At 50.7% G+C, this 15983-nt stretch overlaps 2 protein-coding genes across 11 annotated transcripts in view; one reads left to right on the top strand and one right to left on the bottom strand.

Annotated features, from left to right (window-relative positions):
* The window catches only part of STEAP3 (STEAP3 metalloreductase), a 48435-nt gene that overhangs the window by 23836 nt on the left and 8616 nt on the right, over nt 1-15983 (top strand). For 9 of the 10 annotated variants that reach the window (XM_014864040.3, XM_070507525.1, XM_070507524.1 and 6 more), the window contains 3 exons: nt 5353-5852; nt 7583-8110; nt 14386-14550. In XM_014864040.3, coding sequence (XP_014719526.1) covers nt 5353-5852; nt 7583-8110; nt 14386-14550 — 1193 coding nt within the window. Of the gene's footprint in view, nt 1-4680; nt 4950-5352; nt 5853-7582; nt 8111-14385; nt 14551-15983 lie in introns of those variants that run through there. The other variant, XM_044769088.2, reaches the window with a different exon arrangement.
* Nucleotides 6032-15983, bottom strand: part of C4H2orf76 (chromosome 4 C2orf76 homolog) — a 128920-nt gene continuing 118968 nt past the window's right edge. The window contains exon 7 of the mRNA XM_070507535.1: nt 6032-6122. Within this exon, the coding sequence (XP_070363636.1) occupies nt 6070-6122 (53 nt within the window). The 3' untranslated portion in view covers nt 6032-6069. The remainder of the gene's footprint in view (nt 6123-15983) is intronic.

Below are 15983 nucleotides of genomic sequence, written 5' to 3'. Positions count from 1 at the left end.
TTGGAAGGACATCCCCGCCACCAGCACCAGGCAAAAAGCACCCTCTCCCATTCTGCAGGACGGGCCGTCCCCTTCAGAGCCCACAGTTGGGTGTGGCGTGAGCAGGGTGGGGGTCCGGCTGGTATGTGTCTGTGCGGGCAGCTCTTCCATTTGTGTGGCCCCACAAAAATGACCCAAAGGGGCTTAGCTCAGCCAGTTGCTGGTGTCCTGAGAGAGACAGGATGATGCTTCAAATGGCTTCAAAGGAGCGAGAAGCTGCGGGAGTCACCTTCACTCGGCAGAGGACAGCAGCGCGTGTCCCTGACTCTCAGAATAGACAGTCAGTGCACACCTTTCTGCGCTGGCCCCCTCTTCTCAGCCAGTGTGGTCCCACCTCTATCTCCACTCCCTGGAGTGTGTCTGGACAGGTCGCTGTCCTCTGTCTGGGCAGTATGACTCATAGTGAAGCTCAGACTGCAGAGGCTGAGAAACCGGCCTCCCATTCTTCCCTCTCAGGCCTACCCTCTGTGCCACGTGGAGCAAGTTCCTCAACCTCTCTGAGCCTCAGTTTCCTCCTCTGTAAGCTGGAGATAATAATGGCACCTACTTTGTGGGCTTCTGTGAGGACTAAATGACCATCACTCATGGAAAGGGCTCAGAGCAGTATGCAGCACATAGTAGGCATCTCATAAATAGGAGCTGTGGCTGCCACCATATAAAGTGTCCAGGTCACAGTTTTCAAAGCTCTCAAAGATTGAAAGGTGGAAGCTGGGCCCCAGAGAGGCACAGGGGCTTGTCCAAAGACACACAGCTGGTCCATGGCAGAGCCAGGCCACAGGCTCCTGGTCCCCCTGCTCCCCCTTGCCTTACACCCTGTACCCTCCCCCACCTCACCTGGCGTTCAGTGGGTCCCAGGAGATTGCTGTGGAAAGTGGGAAGAGGGTATTGAAAGCCATCCCTGCTGCTCCTCTGGCTCTGGGCAGGGCTTCTTAACCCTTCTATGCCCAGGCCCCCTGTGGACCCACTGGCTGCTGAAGCCCCTGGACTTCCGCTCAGAATAATGCTCTTACGTCCATGAAATGAGATAACACAGGGTTATGTAGGCAACCAATTGTACTGAAACACAGTTCTAAAATATTTTTTAAAAATAAGATGTGCTGTAGTAATATGCATGCTTCTTTATTAGTCCATTAAGTAACAAGATCAAGTGGCAGGCCTAATATCGACTGTAATTTTATCTTTTAATTTTCCCCTACCTTTATTGAAATATGATTGACAAATAAAATCGTATATATTTAAGGTAATCTTTTCATACACATCTACATTGTGAAATGATTCCACAGTCAAGCTAATTAACTCATCCATCTCCTCACATAGTTACCATTTTTGTGTGTTTAGTAAGAACACTCGAGATCTACTCTCTTAGCAAATTTCAGGTACATAATACAGTATTAACTATGGTCACCACGCTTACATTAGATCTCCCAAAATTACTCATCTTAGAACTGAAAGCTGATGCCCTTTGACTAACATCTCCCCGTTTCCCCATCTCCCAGCCTTGGCAACCATTCTTCTCTCTGCTTCGAAGGCTGACATTTTCGATTCCACGTATAAGTGAGGTCATGCAGTATTTGTCTTTCTGTGTTTGGCTTATTTCACTTAGCATGCTGTCCTCCAGGTTCATCCATGTTGATGCAAATGTCAGGATTTCTTTCTTTTTTAAGGTTGAATAATATTCCATCATATGTGTGTATATATATGTATACACCACATCTTTATCCATTCTTCCATCAGTGGACACTGAGGTTGTTTCCATGTCTTGTCTACTGTGAATAATGCTGCAATGAACATGGGTTCTGTTGTCTCTTGAAGTTAGTGATTTTATTTCCTTTGAATAAATACCCAGAAGAGGGCTTACTGGATCATATGATAGTTCTATTTTTAATATTTTGAGAAGCCTCCATACTGTTTTCCATAATGGCTGTACCAATTTACATTCCCACCAACAGTGTATAAGGGTTCCTTTTTTTCTGCATCTTCGCCAACACTGATTATCTTCTGACTTGTTGATAATAGTCATCCTAATGGATGTGAGGTGATATCTCATGGTGGTTTTGATTTGTGTTTCCCTAATGATTAATGATGTTAAGCATCTTTTCATGTACCTGTTGGCCGTTTGTATGTCCTATTTGAAAAAATGTCTATTCAGGTCCTTTGCCCATCTTTTAATTGGGTTATTTGGCTTTTTTACTGTTGAGTTGCATAAGTTCCCTATATATTTTGGATATTAATCCCTTATCAGATATATGGTTTACAAACATTTTCTCCCATTCCATAGGTTGCGTTTTCATTTTGCTGATTATTTCCTTTGCTGTGCAAAAACTTTTTAGTTAAATATATTTATTTATTTTTGCTTTTGTTACCTGTGCTTTTGGTATCAAGTCCAAAAAATCATTGCCAAGACTAATGTCAGGGAGCTTACCACCTATGTTTTCTTCAAGGAGTTATACAGTTTCAGGTTTTACTTTTAAGTCTTTAATCCATTTTTAGTGATTTTTGTATATGGTGTATGAGAATATCCAGTTTTCCCAACACCATTTATTGAAGAAACTGTCCTTTCCCCATTGTGTATGCTTGACACCTTTGTTGAAGATTGGGTGACCTTATATGCATGGGTTTATTTCTGGGCTCTCTATTCTGTTCCATTAGTCTATGTGTCTGTTGTTATGCCAATACCATACTGTTTTGATTACTATAGCTTTGTAATACACTTTGAAATCAGAAAGTGTGATGCCTCCAGCTTTGTTCTTCTTGTTCAAGATTGCTTTAGCTATTCCGGGTCTTTTGTGGTTTCATAGGAATCTTAGGATTATTTTTTCTGTATCTTTGAAAAATGCCATTGGAATTTTGATAGAGATTGCTTTGAATCTGTAGATTGCTTTGGGTAGTATGGACATTTTAACAATATTAATTCTTCCCATCCATGAACATGGATATCTTTTCATTTGTGTGTATTTTCTTCAATTTCTTTCATCAATGTTTCATAGTTTTCAGTGTATAGCTCTTTCACCTCCTTCATTTGATTCATTCCTAAATATTTTATTCTTTTTGGTCATAGTATAAATGGGATTGTTTTCTTAATTTTTTTCGGATAGGTTCATTGTTAGTGTATAGAAACAAACTGATTTTTGTATGTTGACTTTGTATTCTGCAACTCTACTGAATTAGTTTCTTAGTTTTTACAGTTTGTGGTGGAGTCTTTAGGGTTTTCATATATAAGATCATGTCATCTGCAAACAGAGACAATTTTACTTCTTCCTTTCCAATTTGGATGCCTTTTATTTCTTTTTCTTGTCTGATTGCTCTGGCTAGGACTTCTAGTATTGTGTTGAATAGAGAGTGTTGTGAAAGTGGGCATCCTTGTCTTATTCCTGATTTTAGAGGAAAAGCTTAGAAGAAAGCTTTTTTCATCACCATTGAGTATGATATTAGCTGTGGGCTTGTCATACGTGGTCTTTATTATGTTGAGGTATATTCCTTCTGTGCCTAGTTTATATGAAAGGATGTTCAATTTTGTCAAATGCTTTTTCTGCATCTACTGAGATGGTCATAGGATTTTTATCCCTCATTCTGTTAATGTGGTATATCACATTTATTGGTTTGCATATATTCAAGCATCTTTGTATCCCTGGAATAAATCCCACTTTATTATAGTGTATGATCCTTTTAATGTGCTGTTGAATTCAGTTGCTAGTATTTTGTTGCGAATTTTTGCATCTATGTTCATCAGGGGTATTGGCTTGTAATGTTCTATCTTTGTGTCCTTATCTGGCTTTGGTATCAAGGTAATGCTCACCTCATAAAATGAGCTTGGAGTGCTCCCCCCGCTTCAGTGTTTTGGAAGACTTGGAGAAGGATTGGTATTAATTCTTCTTTAAATATTTGGTAGAATTCACCAGTGAAGCCAGTTGGTCCTAAGCTTTTTCTTTTGGGGAGATTTTTAAATACTGATTCAGTCTCCTTACTCACTATTGGCCTGTTCAGATTTTCTATTTCTTCATGATCCAGTCTTAGTACGCTACGTGTTTTTAGGAACTTATCCATTTCTTCCGCGTTATCTAATTTGTTGACATATAATTATTCATAATAGTCTCATGATTTTTTGTATTTCTGTGATATCAGCTGTAATTTCTCTTTAATTTTTGATTTGAGTCTTTTCTCTTTTTTTCTTAGTCTAGCTACGAGTTTGTCAATTTTGTTTATCTTTTCAAAAACCAAGTCTTAGTTTTGTTGATTTTTTCTATTGTTTTTCTAGCCTCTACTTCATTTATTTCCATTCTGAACTTTGTTATTTCCTTTCTTCCGTTAACTGTATACTTAGTTGTTCCTTTCCTAGTTCCTTGAGGTGTTGAGTTAAGTTGTTTGAGATCTTTTTTCTTCATGTAAACTTGCGATGTGACATTGGTCAGTATTGGTGACAAACTCACAGGTACTGCTAATACTACTGTGGTCCTTTGCTCACATTCATACATGAAGGGAACAGCACATTTCTGTTGGAATTTGGTAACCATTAATAACATAAGTTCTACCATCCAGGTTTACTGTAAACTCCTGGCCCTAGTCCAGAGTTCCCTCAAGGTCCACTCCTACCTCAGGCTCAGTGAAGGAGATCCCAGGGCACCCACCCAATCTCAGGGGCCCATTCATTGTCATGTCCTACCCAAGTCCTACCCTCAGACTAGGGTTTCAGTGTTCATTTATTCATTCAGCAAACACTGAGCACCAGCTCTTTGCCAGGCCGTGAGGCAAATGGCGAGATCCAAAGTCAAGTAAGATGAGGTCCCTGCCTTCAAGCTGCTCCACATCTATGTATGGAAGCGCATCAGATGTACCATTCCGGAATGCAGAATGTAGACAAGCAGAAGAACGTGTCCACCCTTCCCAGTGATCAAAGACAACACCCAGCGATGGTGAGCTTGGGGTTAAACCATCACCACTGGATAGTAACACTGCCCACTGCATAATCCTTTTGAAAATAAGTATGGCATCGCGTAGCATTGGTCATGAAAATTCCCTACTCCTCTTTCTCAGCACTCTCACTCTTGCAGATTTGTCCCAAGGGAGTAATTCAGCAGGAAGGACAAAGGGTGGAGGGCAGAGCTCCTTCCCCCTCCTCCTCCTGCATCTGTGCCCTCCTTGGGGAAGGGCTAGGTCCTGCTCAGCTTGTTCCCCCCGTGCTGGCACGTCAGCAGTCATGAAGGCCTGTTGAGTGAATGTTTGACCACGATACAGTTACACTGGACAAGAGACGGAGATGGTAGGAGGGGCAGTCCAGGAGCCCTCCATTGACCAGGTTCCTGCTTTCTCTTCCAGCCACCAAAACATCAGGAGAAATGGACAAGCCGCTGATCAGCCGCCGCCTGGTGGACAGTGATGGCAGCCTTGCTGAAGCCCCCAGTGAGGCCCCTAAAGTGGGCATCCTGGGCAGCGGGGACTTTGCCCGCTCCCTGACCACGCGCCTGGTGGGCTCTGGCTTCGGTGTGGTGGTGGGGAGCCGCAACCCCAAACGCATGGCCGGGCTGTTCCCCTCAGCAGCACAAGTGACTTTCCAGGAGGAGGCGGTGGGCTCCCCTGAGGTCATCTTTGTGGCCATGTTCCGGGAGCACTACTCCTCACTGTGTAGTCTCAGCAGCCAGCTAGCCGGCAAGATCCTGGTAGATGTGAGCAATCCCACAGAGCAGGAACACCTTCAGCACCGCGAGTCCAACGCCGAGTACCTGGCCTCCCTTTTCCCCACCTGCTCGGTGGTCAAGGCCTTCAATGTCATCTCCGCCTGGACCCTGCAGTCTGGCCCGAGGGATGGCAACAGGCAGGTAGGTGCTGGGGGAATAACAACCGTGATAACAATAAATATAAATGGCTAACTTTCATGACAGGCTTTGGCATGCTAGGCTCTTTCTGTTCATTGTCTCAGCTCATCTCACATCATTGCAAAGTTCCATTTTACGGAGGAGGAGACTGAGGCTCAGAGATGTTAATGAACTTACTTATGCCAGATCCCACAGCGGGCGGGCGAGCTGGGATTTGAAGTCACTTCGTATGAATCTGAATCCATATTCTTTCTTCTGTGATAACTTGATTACCTTGGGGGCAAGGAGGAAAAGGATAATGGCTTTCTTTCTCTATTTGGAGTCAAGAAGGGGAGAGACTTTGCTTTTAGAACTGAACTCAGAAAGAGGAAAGTGACACACTTAGGTGCCAGGCCCTGAGGAAGCATGCATGTCCCAAACTTTATCTTATTTATTCCAAGGGCTTCTAAGAACTGAGTGGATTTCTCAGAATGGTCAATGGTGGGGTTTTTCTGGGGGTGGAAAATGACTCTGGAGAACAGCCAGAGCTGCATCCAGCTCTTGGCAGGAGGAGGTCTTACCAAGGTGATTTTTTAAAAATTATTTTATGGAAGTCATATTGGCTTATAACATTGTATAAATTTCAGCTGTACATTATGGCCAAGGTGATTTTTAATGCATTTTCCTGAAGGAAGGAGCCAGGTTCTCCGTGTGGGAGAACTTCCATCACTGAGTCCAGCCCAGCTGCCTCTGCACAGCTCCATGCCAGGCTGCGGGAAAACCCACAGGTGCCTGGCCAGCCCTGTCTGCAGGGACTTACATTCAGCCCGCTTCCTGAGACTCCTGTGTGTGGACAGGCCAGGAACAATGGATGAGTGTTGAGTGGCAGGACCTGGAGGGAACAGCTATTGGCTGGCTGGGGAAGACTTGGAGGTTGGCCTTGGCCTGACCCACCTCTTGTTGTCAGGCACAAAGAGCAGCAGGGCATTCCAGGCTGAGGGGACAACCTACAAAGGCACAGAGGTGAGGAGTGCTGCTCCCAGATGTGTTTCCTCACCTGAGAAAGCCTACCCGTAGGCTGTGGCAAGGCTGAAGGATCGCAGATGTAAAGCCTAGCACATAGTAGGCACTGAGTCAGTGTCAGTAGATGGTAGAGTCAGCAAGGCCACAGAGTGTTTGGGGATCTGCGGACACCAGTGTGCCTGCCTGGGAACTCATGTGGGAAGGAGTGGGCTCCGAGGCTGGGGCTGGCTTACAGAAGGCCTTGTGTGTTGGCTGAGGGCCACAGAGGGCCAAAGGACATAGTCCAAGGGGACTCTTATGGACTGAGGGATGGAGCTGTAGACACAGCTGCAAATTTTGGGCCATATGCAAAACCCAATTGCTGAGTGACCCCCAGGGCAGGCCACAGTCCTCAAAGCAGCTATTCCAAGGGCCCATAGGGGCTACCTAGATGGGCCTTTTGCTTGTGGAGGCCGACGGCAGAGAACTGGGTGAAACACTCACTGGTAGGTGAGGCCTGGGGGCGCATCTTGAGTAGTGGGCATTGCTGACAGGGCCAAGAGCAGACCCCTGGCCTGGGAGTCAGAGCATCCTTCTGCTCCCAGCTATACCATTAACTGGCAGCTCACTGGGCCTCAGTTTCCTCAGCTGCTCAGTGAGGATTTTGGCCCCGATGCTCTCTGAGGTCCTGCCCACGCCTGTGGCCTGTAGCCTGTGGCCTGTGACCCCATCTGACCCCCTGCCCCCCACAGGTGCCCATCTGCAGTGACCAGCCGGAAGCCAAGCACACTGTCTCAGAGATGGTGCACGCCATGGGCTTCACACCCGTGGACATGGGGTCCCTGGTCTCAGCCCGGGAGGTGGAGGCCATGCCCCTGCGCCTCCTCCCGGGCTGGAAGGTGCCGGCCCTCCTGACCCTGGGGCTGTTGGTCTTCTTCTACGCCTACAACTTCGTCCGGGACGTGCTGCACCCCTACCTGCAGGAGGGCAAGAACAAGTTCTACAAGCTCCCGGTGTCCGTGGTCAACACGACGCTGCCGTGCGTGGCCTACGTGCTGCTGTCGCTGGTCTACCTGCCCGGCGTGCTGGCGGCCGCCCTGCAGCTGCGGCGCGGCACCAAGTACCGCCGCTTCCCGGACTGGCTGGACCACTGGCTGCAGCACCGCAAGCAGATCGGCCTGCTCAGCTTCTTCTGCGCCGCGCTGCACGCGCTCTACAGCTTCTGCCTGCCGCTGCGCCGCTCGCACCGCTACGACCTGGTCAACCTCGCCGTGAAGCAGGTACGCCTCCCGCCCCCGCCCACCTGCCCGTCGCTCTCCGGCCGCGCGCCGGGCCCCGCGTGCTCCCGCCGCATGTCGTCGGCGGACTCTGCTCCGACCGACCGGGGCCCAGGATCTGCTGTCCAAGATTTTGAGTATCCCTGAACATAGCACGGAAATCCCTATGCCCATGGGCACAGGCCAGTTGGGAAAGACTTAAAGGAAAGCAGTAAGTTCTAGAGGGCCTTTAGAAGGTCGTGCGTGCTAAGGAGAAGAATGAAGCTGGGAGGGCTGTGGGGTGCAGCTGTAAGGGGCGGTCAGGGAGGCCTTGCTGAGGCTCATGTGCCAGCCCAGGCGGGGGGTGGGGGGGTGGGGGGGTGGGGGGGCGGAGTGGGGGCGGGGGGGGAGGGGTGGAGGGGAGAGTGAGCCAGTGGCAGCCGCAGAGGGAGCTCAGGAGCAGAGGCGCTTGTGGGAGTACCGCGCGTCTGAGGAGCAGCGCGAGGCCCTTGTGGCTGGAGCCGCGCCGGGGCGTAGTGGCGAGGCCTGAGAGGTTGCAGCCAGACCAGGGAGGCCTTGAAGGCCGAGGAAGGGCTTTGGCCCTAGACTGAGTGAAACAGGGAGCCAGTGAAGGATTTTGAGTGGGGGAGTGATGACCTGCCTGACGTTTTAACTGGCTCACTCTGGCTGCCTGGTGGAGAACAGGCAATAGGGTGTCAAGGGCAAGCTGGAGACCAGGTAGGCTGCGCAGGAACCAGGAGAGGTGGTGGAGGCTTGGAGTGGGGAGGGGGAGGTCGAGGGGTTGGGGCAGTGGAGGGGGTGGAAGGTATGGAAGGCACAGTTTGAAGCTGAAGGACACAGAATTGCTGATGGCAGTGGGGTATGCGGGTGGTCAAGGATGACTCTGGGTTTTTAGCCTGAGCACCTGGAGGGATGGGCTCACCATCAGATGAGATGGGGAAGGTTACAGGAGAATATTTTTTTTGAGAGGTGGGTAGTTATTTATTCGTTTAGGAAACCCATGTCATCCTCTTTTGCCAGCAGGATTTCTGGGAAATGGAGGGCCTTCAGCCGAGCCAGGTAGCAACACAGGCAGCATCAGCTGGCACCTGTACCCTCAGAAAGGGGCCCCCTGATGCTCCCGCCTGGTTTACAAGATCAGAGGGCCTGATTCTGAATCCCAAGCTCAGGTCTGCAGGCAGCACTGCCTTTCCTTATGTTCCCAACCTGCTTCACTCCGCCTCCAGTCCCCGTCTGGGCTGATGTGTGGACCCTGCCCTCTCTGGGACACTAGTTACCCAACAGAGTTTGGCCCAGGCACCAATGAGACACAGCTCATCCACCCCGCTTTCCAGCCCCGGTGGCCCCTGCAGCTTCCGTTCCTGCTTGGGATGCAGGGATCCTGGTGAGGACAGGCCCTCCCCAGTACACCCACCAGACAGCTCTCCCCTCGAAGGCCAGGCCACCTCCCAGGGCAGGACCAGGAGGTGAGGCTGGGCCGCTTCTTGGGAACCACAGACCTCAGCCCAGACTCACTCGGGACCCCTGCTTCCCTGCTGGCAGCTTCTCAAATGCCCTTGTCCTGCCCCCCCCACAGACACCTGGCATCACTGCGTCTCTGAGCTTGGGCTTTCATAAGAGGAGGGAAGAACCCCAGACGTCAGGCAAAGAAGCAGGATAGCTGCTGGAAATGAGAGGAAGGGAACAGATAACAGTCACAACCCCTTAAAAAGAGCTTGCTGTGTTCTAAGGACCATCTAAGGGCTTTACTTACTCAATGTGAATTCATTTAACCCTTATCTCATCCCATAAGGCAGGTGCTATACTATCCTTGTTCTAACTGAGGCAAAACTGAGGCACGGAGAGGTTAAGTAACTTGACCAAAGTCACACAGCCAGCAAGTGGCAGAGCTGGGATTCAGAACCAGCCATTCTACTCCATGTAAATGCTCATATCTTTACTGCTTTCTACAGGGAAAACAACTACAAATGATTAGTTGAGTTAATGGTCCCAGAACTCAGCTCATTCATTCATTCATTCGCTGAGTACCTTCTCTGCCAGTGCCTAGGGCTGCAGAATGGAAGAAGACGCAGACAGTCTTGTCCCTTGCCTTAGCTGGCGGAGTGGCTTGGAGGCCTGAAGGCCTCGCCAAAGCCCTAGACTCTTATCCTCCAGCATCACTGAACGGAGCAAAGCCCTTGACCTTGAGCAAATCACAGGCCCTCTTTTGTCCTCAGGGCCCTGATGTGTAGATCAAGGTCTCTCCTGGTGCTAATGTTTTTGATGCTCTTCGATGATATTTTCTTACTTCTAAAAAGAGCCAGCCCACTCAACAGAATGCTCCGCATGGCTCCTGGGGGCTGGCACAATGTCTGCTGCCCAGGGGGTGGCAGATCTGAGTGGCAGGTGTTTCACTGGGGAAGAAGGTAGCAGCCCTCCCCCCTCTAGAGACCAAGGCAACCCCTGCTACCCCCCTCCCGCCAACCCCTCTGGCTGCCATTCTCTAAATCCTCCCCCTGCCCGGCTCTCCTTAATATCATGTTAACCCAGTTTTGCCATGATGCAAATACCAGGGCACAGAGACGTAATTTTCCCCGAGTTCCAAAGCCCTTCAGGGCTGCAGGCCCCGTGGAGGTTGCCAGGCAACCATCCCTCCCACAGGACGGGATCACTCTCCGAGATAGCGAGGGCCTCACGCAAAGAGGTTAGCTTGTTCTGCAGAGGCCTGGAGGGCAGAGCCAGGGCTGACGTTGGGGACAGGGGACTGGGGTTAACCCCAGAGCAGAGCAGCCAACAAGTGGTGAGTCGCCAGCACCTGGAGGTGTCGGAGCAAATGCGGGCAGCCTGGGGCTCAGCCACGCCCTCGGGAAAAGCACTCAGGGACGCCCCACGGTCCTTGGGGTGATACACCCTGCTGCTCTCTCTCCCCTGCCTCCTCTCCCTGCTGCTCCTGTCACCTGTCACACTCAGGTCCCATATTGTCCTCTGAATGGGCAGAGCTCTTTCCTCTCAGCCCAGACTCCCCACCCTGGGACACCTTTAGCAGTCTGACAAACTCCTATTCCTCCTTCAGAACCCTCGCTCTGTTAAGCTCCCCCAGTCTATCTCCCCCATGCCCCCTCCCTGTTGTATTTTGTCCACACTTCCATGACTTCTCTTCTGCATCACTTTGTGATCACGCATTTACATGGCTGTCTTCTGCCCAACTCAGAGTTCCAGAAAACTGGGTCTGGCACCCTTGAGGTTATTAACACAGAGTCCCAGTGCATGTTCATTGAGTGACTGTTAAATTGGCCACCATGGAGCCAGTACCAGGCATCTTGTAAGAGGAGTACACGTAGAGCTCGGGGCAATAACTAGTCTCACTGCCCAGCCACCCTTGAGAACAACAGCACCAGCCAGTTATTATATTAATCACCTGCTGTATGCCAGTCACCTGCTACTCATTCCACAAACCTCGTCCTTTTAATCCTTGCAGTAACACAGCAACAGACAGTGGTGCCATTAGCCAGGGAAGGGACTGCCCAGGCTCTCGTAACTGCCCCACCATGGCAGCATCAGCATCAGAATCCAGGCCTTGGGACTGTGAGGCCGTTCTCCCCACCACCACAGCTGCCCCTTCTAAGCCTCCCTCTTCCTTCTCTGGGTTTGGCTGGTGGTTGGCACCACCGTCTTCCTACCCACCGCCCACCCTTGGGGCATAGAGAGGGGCTAATGCTGCAGCCTCGCTGGTCCTCCTGCCTCTGGGTCCTTCAGCATCTAACCTGTAACCTGCAGGAAGGGAAATCCACATGCGAATGCCATTGCCCCATCCCTTGACAAACACTTTCCTTGCTGTTCTCAAGGTGCCCAACTTGATTAACTTGGAGAAGAGGAGGCTTACCAGGGGATGGAGAGCTCAGAACACGGGAGGATTACTAGGGGGATGGAGAGCCCGGAACACGGGAGGGTTACTAAGGGATGGAGAGCCCGGAACACGGGAGGGTTGCCAGGGGGATGGAGAGCCCGGAACACGGGAGGGTTACCAGGGGATGGAGAGCCCGGAACACGGGAGGGTTACCAGGGGATGGAGAGCCCGGAACACGGGAGGGTTACCAGGGGATGGAGAGCTCGGAACACGGGAGGGTTACCAGGGGATGGAGAGCTCGGAACACGGGAGGATTACTGGGGTATGGAGAGTGCGGAACACGGGAGGATTACTGGGGGATGGAGAGCTCGGAACACGGGAGGGTTACCAGGGGATGGAGAGCGCGGAACACGGGAGGATTACTGGGGGATGGAGAGCCCGGAACACGGGAGGGTTACCAGGGGATGGAGAGCGCGGAACACGGGAGGATTACTAGGGGGATGGAGAGCGCGGAACACGGGAGGATTACTAGGGGGATGGAGAGCGCGGAACACGGGAGGATTACTGGGGGATGGAGAGCCCGGAACACAGGAGGATTACTGGGGGATGGAGAGCGCGGAACACGGGAGGATTACTAGAGGGATGGAGAGCGCGGAACACGGGAGGATTACTGGGGGAGGAGCGGGTTAAGTCTACGTTCCAGGTAGCCACGTGTGACACTGATCACTGGCATACTGGAGCCCCGAGTATCGCAGTGGTTCAGTAAGTTGGCTACTGAAGGTGGCCAGGATCCAGATCTTCATGCAGGTTCCTCACCGTCCATGGCTCCCCTGCCTACCTCACCCCATCCCTTCCCAACGTCACTGGAGAGAGGAAATATTAGAGGAAAATAACAAGACATTTTGCAAGCAAATGTGGTATGCGCGTGTAATCATCCAAACTCTGACTTGTGACATTAACTGCCTGATCTTAGCAAAACGCAGAAAGGAATGACTAATGAAGTATATTTGAAGAACAAACAACTTGCCGCAAGGAGATGACTTATTTAGCGGCAGTTGCTAACACTGCGAAGGTGTGAGCAAGACTGTGCTGGGCTCCGTTACGCAGGAGACCTCTCTGCCCTTGGCAGCGTAAGACAGCCACACCTTTCCAGCCAATTCTGTCTTGCAAGGTATACAAGTGAAGTCATAGGATTTTAGACATGACCTCATCCAGCTCTCTCAGTGGAGAAATGGAGGCCCACGGCCAGTTGCCCAGAGTCACCAACGACTGGTGGTCAGGAGGAGCACTGGGAGCCCAGGAGGAACCCAGGACCCCAGTCCTGGTCCTTTTGTGGCTTAAGGACACCAAAGTGAGCCAGCCCGCCCTAAAATAGAACAGAGGCCATTATCTTTCTCAAATTCCAGGAAAAGTACCCAGAGGATGGCATTTCCTCAGTTTCCCTAAACTTTCCTCTTAAGCTTTTCAACCCTTTTTGCTCAGCCCACAAGATTCCTTTTTAATAGCATATCTGGTAACCAGGCTCGGGTTATTTTTTTCCTGCTGAAATCGTTTCTCAAAAACCTCTGTGAGTCATTCTGTTTTGCAAAGCAGAGACCTGCCTACTGAGGCACAGTCTCATTTTTACCATTCCTTATTCTGCTGGTAGCGTTAAAGGACCCGCATTTCATCATGTTTCTCAGAGGAGACCTTGACTCCCCAGAACTCTGCTCCCTGCTCTTGTTGGGAAGCGGTGGTTCTAATGGAAGGACCTTAGTAGAAGTCTTCCTCAGTGTGTACCATACGAGGGCGTGTCAGCGGGCTAGGAGAGGGGCTCAGCTTCCAGGCCACTCCAGGCCGGAGGGAGGAGTAGAAATCTCCAGGCCTGCAGGGACTCCCTGATTTGTGCATCCCCGGAGCTTGGTGGGGGACCCCAGAGCTCTGTGAGGGCAGGTATCCTTGCTGTCTGCAGCCCAGGGCCCAGCACACAGTCGGTGCTTCATAAATGCTCACTGGTCTGCTTGGTGAATGGATGTCAGTCTCTGTTGCCTGGTAATGTTGATGCCAAGCTATATGCCTCAGACAGAATTTGGGAGCTTGGGGCTTTCAGTCAGGAAGTGTTGAGGGGCTTAACATCTGTGTGTGTTCTGAGTGTGAGCTAGTGACAGGAGCAGCTTGGGGGACCAGGAAGGCAAAGGGTCTAGGATGAGACACACTGGAAGGGGAGACAGGCTGTGGAGGCCTGAACCCGTCTGGCTGAAGACCTTCCGAGCTAGGTGAGCTCCTCCCTCCTTTCTGGGATTTGGCGACCAGGAAGCCGTGTGATGTGGTCATGTTGTAAGGGTCTGTGTGCCTTGCTGACTTCTCTGACTCCTCACGCATGTGTCCCTCCCAGCCTGAGGTCCTTGTTCGCCCACATTCCGGGGCAGTGACCTTGGTCACAGTGGTCACGGTTCTCCTTCTGTCCACATAGGTCTTGGCCAACAAGAGTCATCTCTGGGTGGAGGAGGAGGTCTGGCGGATGGAGATCTACGTCTCGCTGGGAGTGCTGGCGCTCGGCACGCTGTCCCTGCTGGCCGTCACTTCGCTGCCGTCCATTGCTAACTCGCTCAACTGGAGGGAGTTCAGCTTCGTGCAGGTAAAATCGGCCTGGCCCTGCCCTCGTGTGCATGCACTCCCCCCCACCGCGAACCACCTCGGCTTTCCTAACGGGTACAACGGGCCGCGCAGTCAGATGCCAGGGCCTTCCCAAGCCTTGAGGGCTGACCCCAGTCTCCTGATAAAGGGGCCACCTGGGACTAGCTCGTTCTCATGACATCTGGGGAAGCCAGACATAGGCAAGTGAAAAAATCAGACAACAGAACACTGAGTTAAACATTCTCAGTTTCTACAGTTCTTGAGCTTCCCAAACAAAATTCCATGACGCGCAGTCAGTGGACATCTCACTGGTCCAGCTGGGAGTGAGAGAGCCAGTGATGAGCCTAGCCGACCCCCCAGCACCCTCATCTCAACCCGGCCCTGTCGTTCCCTTTAACCCCTCGATTCGTGCAGGGCGAATGGGAGGTGGGCATTTAGCATCACCAGTTTATAGGGGATAAAACACAGCATTTCCCAAAGGACACCTTTCCCCTGAAAAATCCAAAGAAAAGGAGGTCTGTAGTCAACTGAATTTGAGAAAAGATTTGCTTCCCCCTAAGAGATTCCCAGTGTACTTTGGCTCATCAAAGATTCTAATAATGTTTACAACAAACCAACCTTGTGAAGCAGATTTATTGAGCATTAGTGCCCCCCCCCCCACTTTGTTTCGCGGATAACAGCTCTCTACACTCCACAGAACACACTTTGGGAAATGCTATTAGTGGCAAAGGTTCCTTATGCATTTATTCATTCCATAAATGTTTATTGAGTACCTACTGCATGCCAGGCATCGTGCTAGGCCTGAGATGTGATAGGGAACAAGACAGACACAGCCACGTTTCGATTACAAGGACAACTGAGACAGGGACGTTTTTTACATTTCTTTGGCATCTCCCACTGTTCCCCATGCAGAGTCCGTGGTCAGTTCCCAAGTGTTGGCGGATTAACTCGTCCCCTCCTGGGGATGCACGCTGACTAATACTGGATTCCGCCATCGATATTGTATCAGCGCAGAGGACAGCTATCATATCCACCCCCATTGTTAACAAAAGTCTGTTGCATATCTTTGTGCAGCGAGGGCACAGCACAGGATTCAAAGAGAGCCCCCAGCCGTGCAGTGGTCTTAGGTAATCCAACTTAATTGTGGCTGACTGGGGATACTTACGGACCCTAGAACAAAACAGAGCTGCGGCTGTCTTTTTTTAAAAGCGTGTCTGTTTCTGAATCGCCCTGGCTCTGCTCATCTCCGAAGGTCTCCGGAGGAGTGCTCACGGCTGACACACACCGGCACAAGACGGGGAGGAAAGAATTTTATTTATCTGCCACTAATCCTCATGTGTCACACACCCAAACCTAGGATTTGCCTCTTCCTGCCTGGAGTAGCCCGGGCTGCCTGGTTTATCCACAATTAAAACAGACTGCAGGTTGCTCCCC

This window comes from Equus asinus, chromosome 4 (genome assembly GCF_041296235.1).
Source record: "Equus asinus isolate D_3611 breed Donkey chromosome 4, EquAss-T2T_v2, whole genome shotgun sequence".
NCBI classification, from domain to species: domain Eukaryota; kingdom Metazoa; phylum Chordata; class Mammalia; order Perissodactyla; family Equidae; genus Equus; species Equus asinus.
This window is presented reverse-complemented; position numbering and strand designations above follow the sequence as displayed.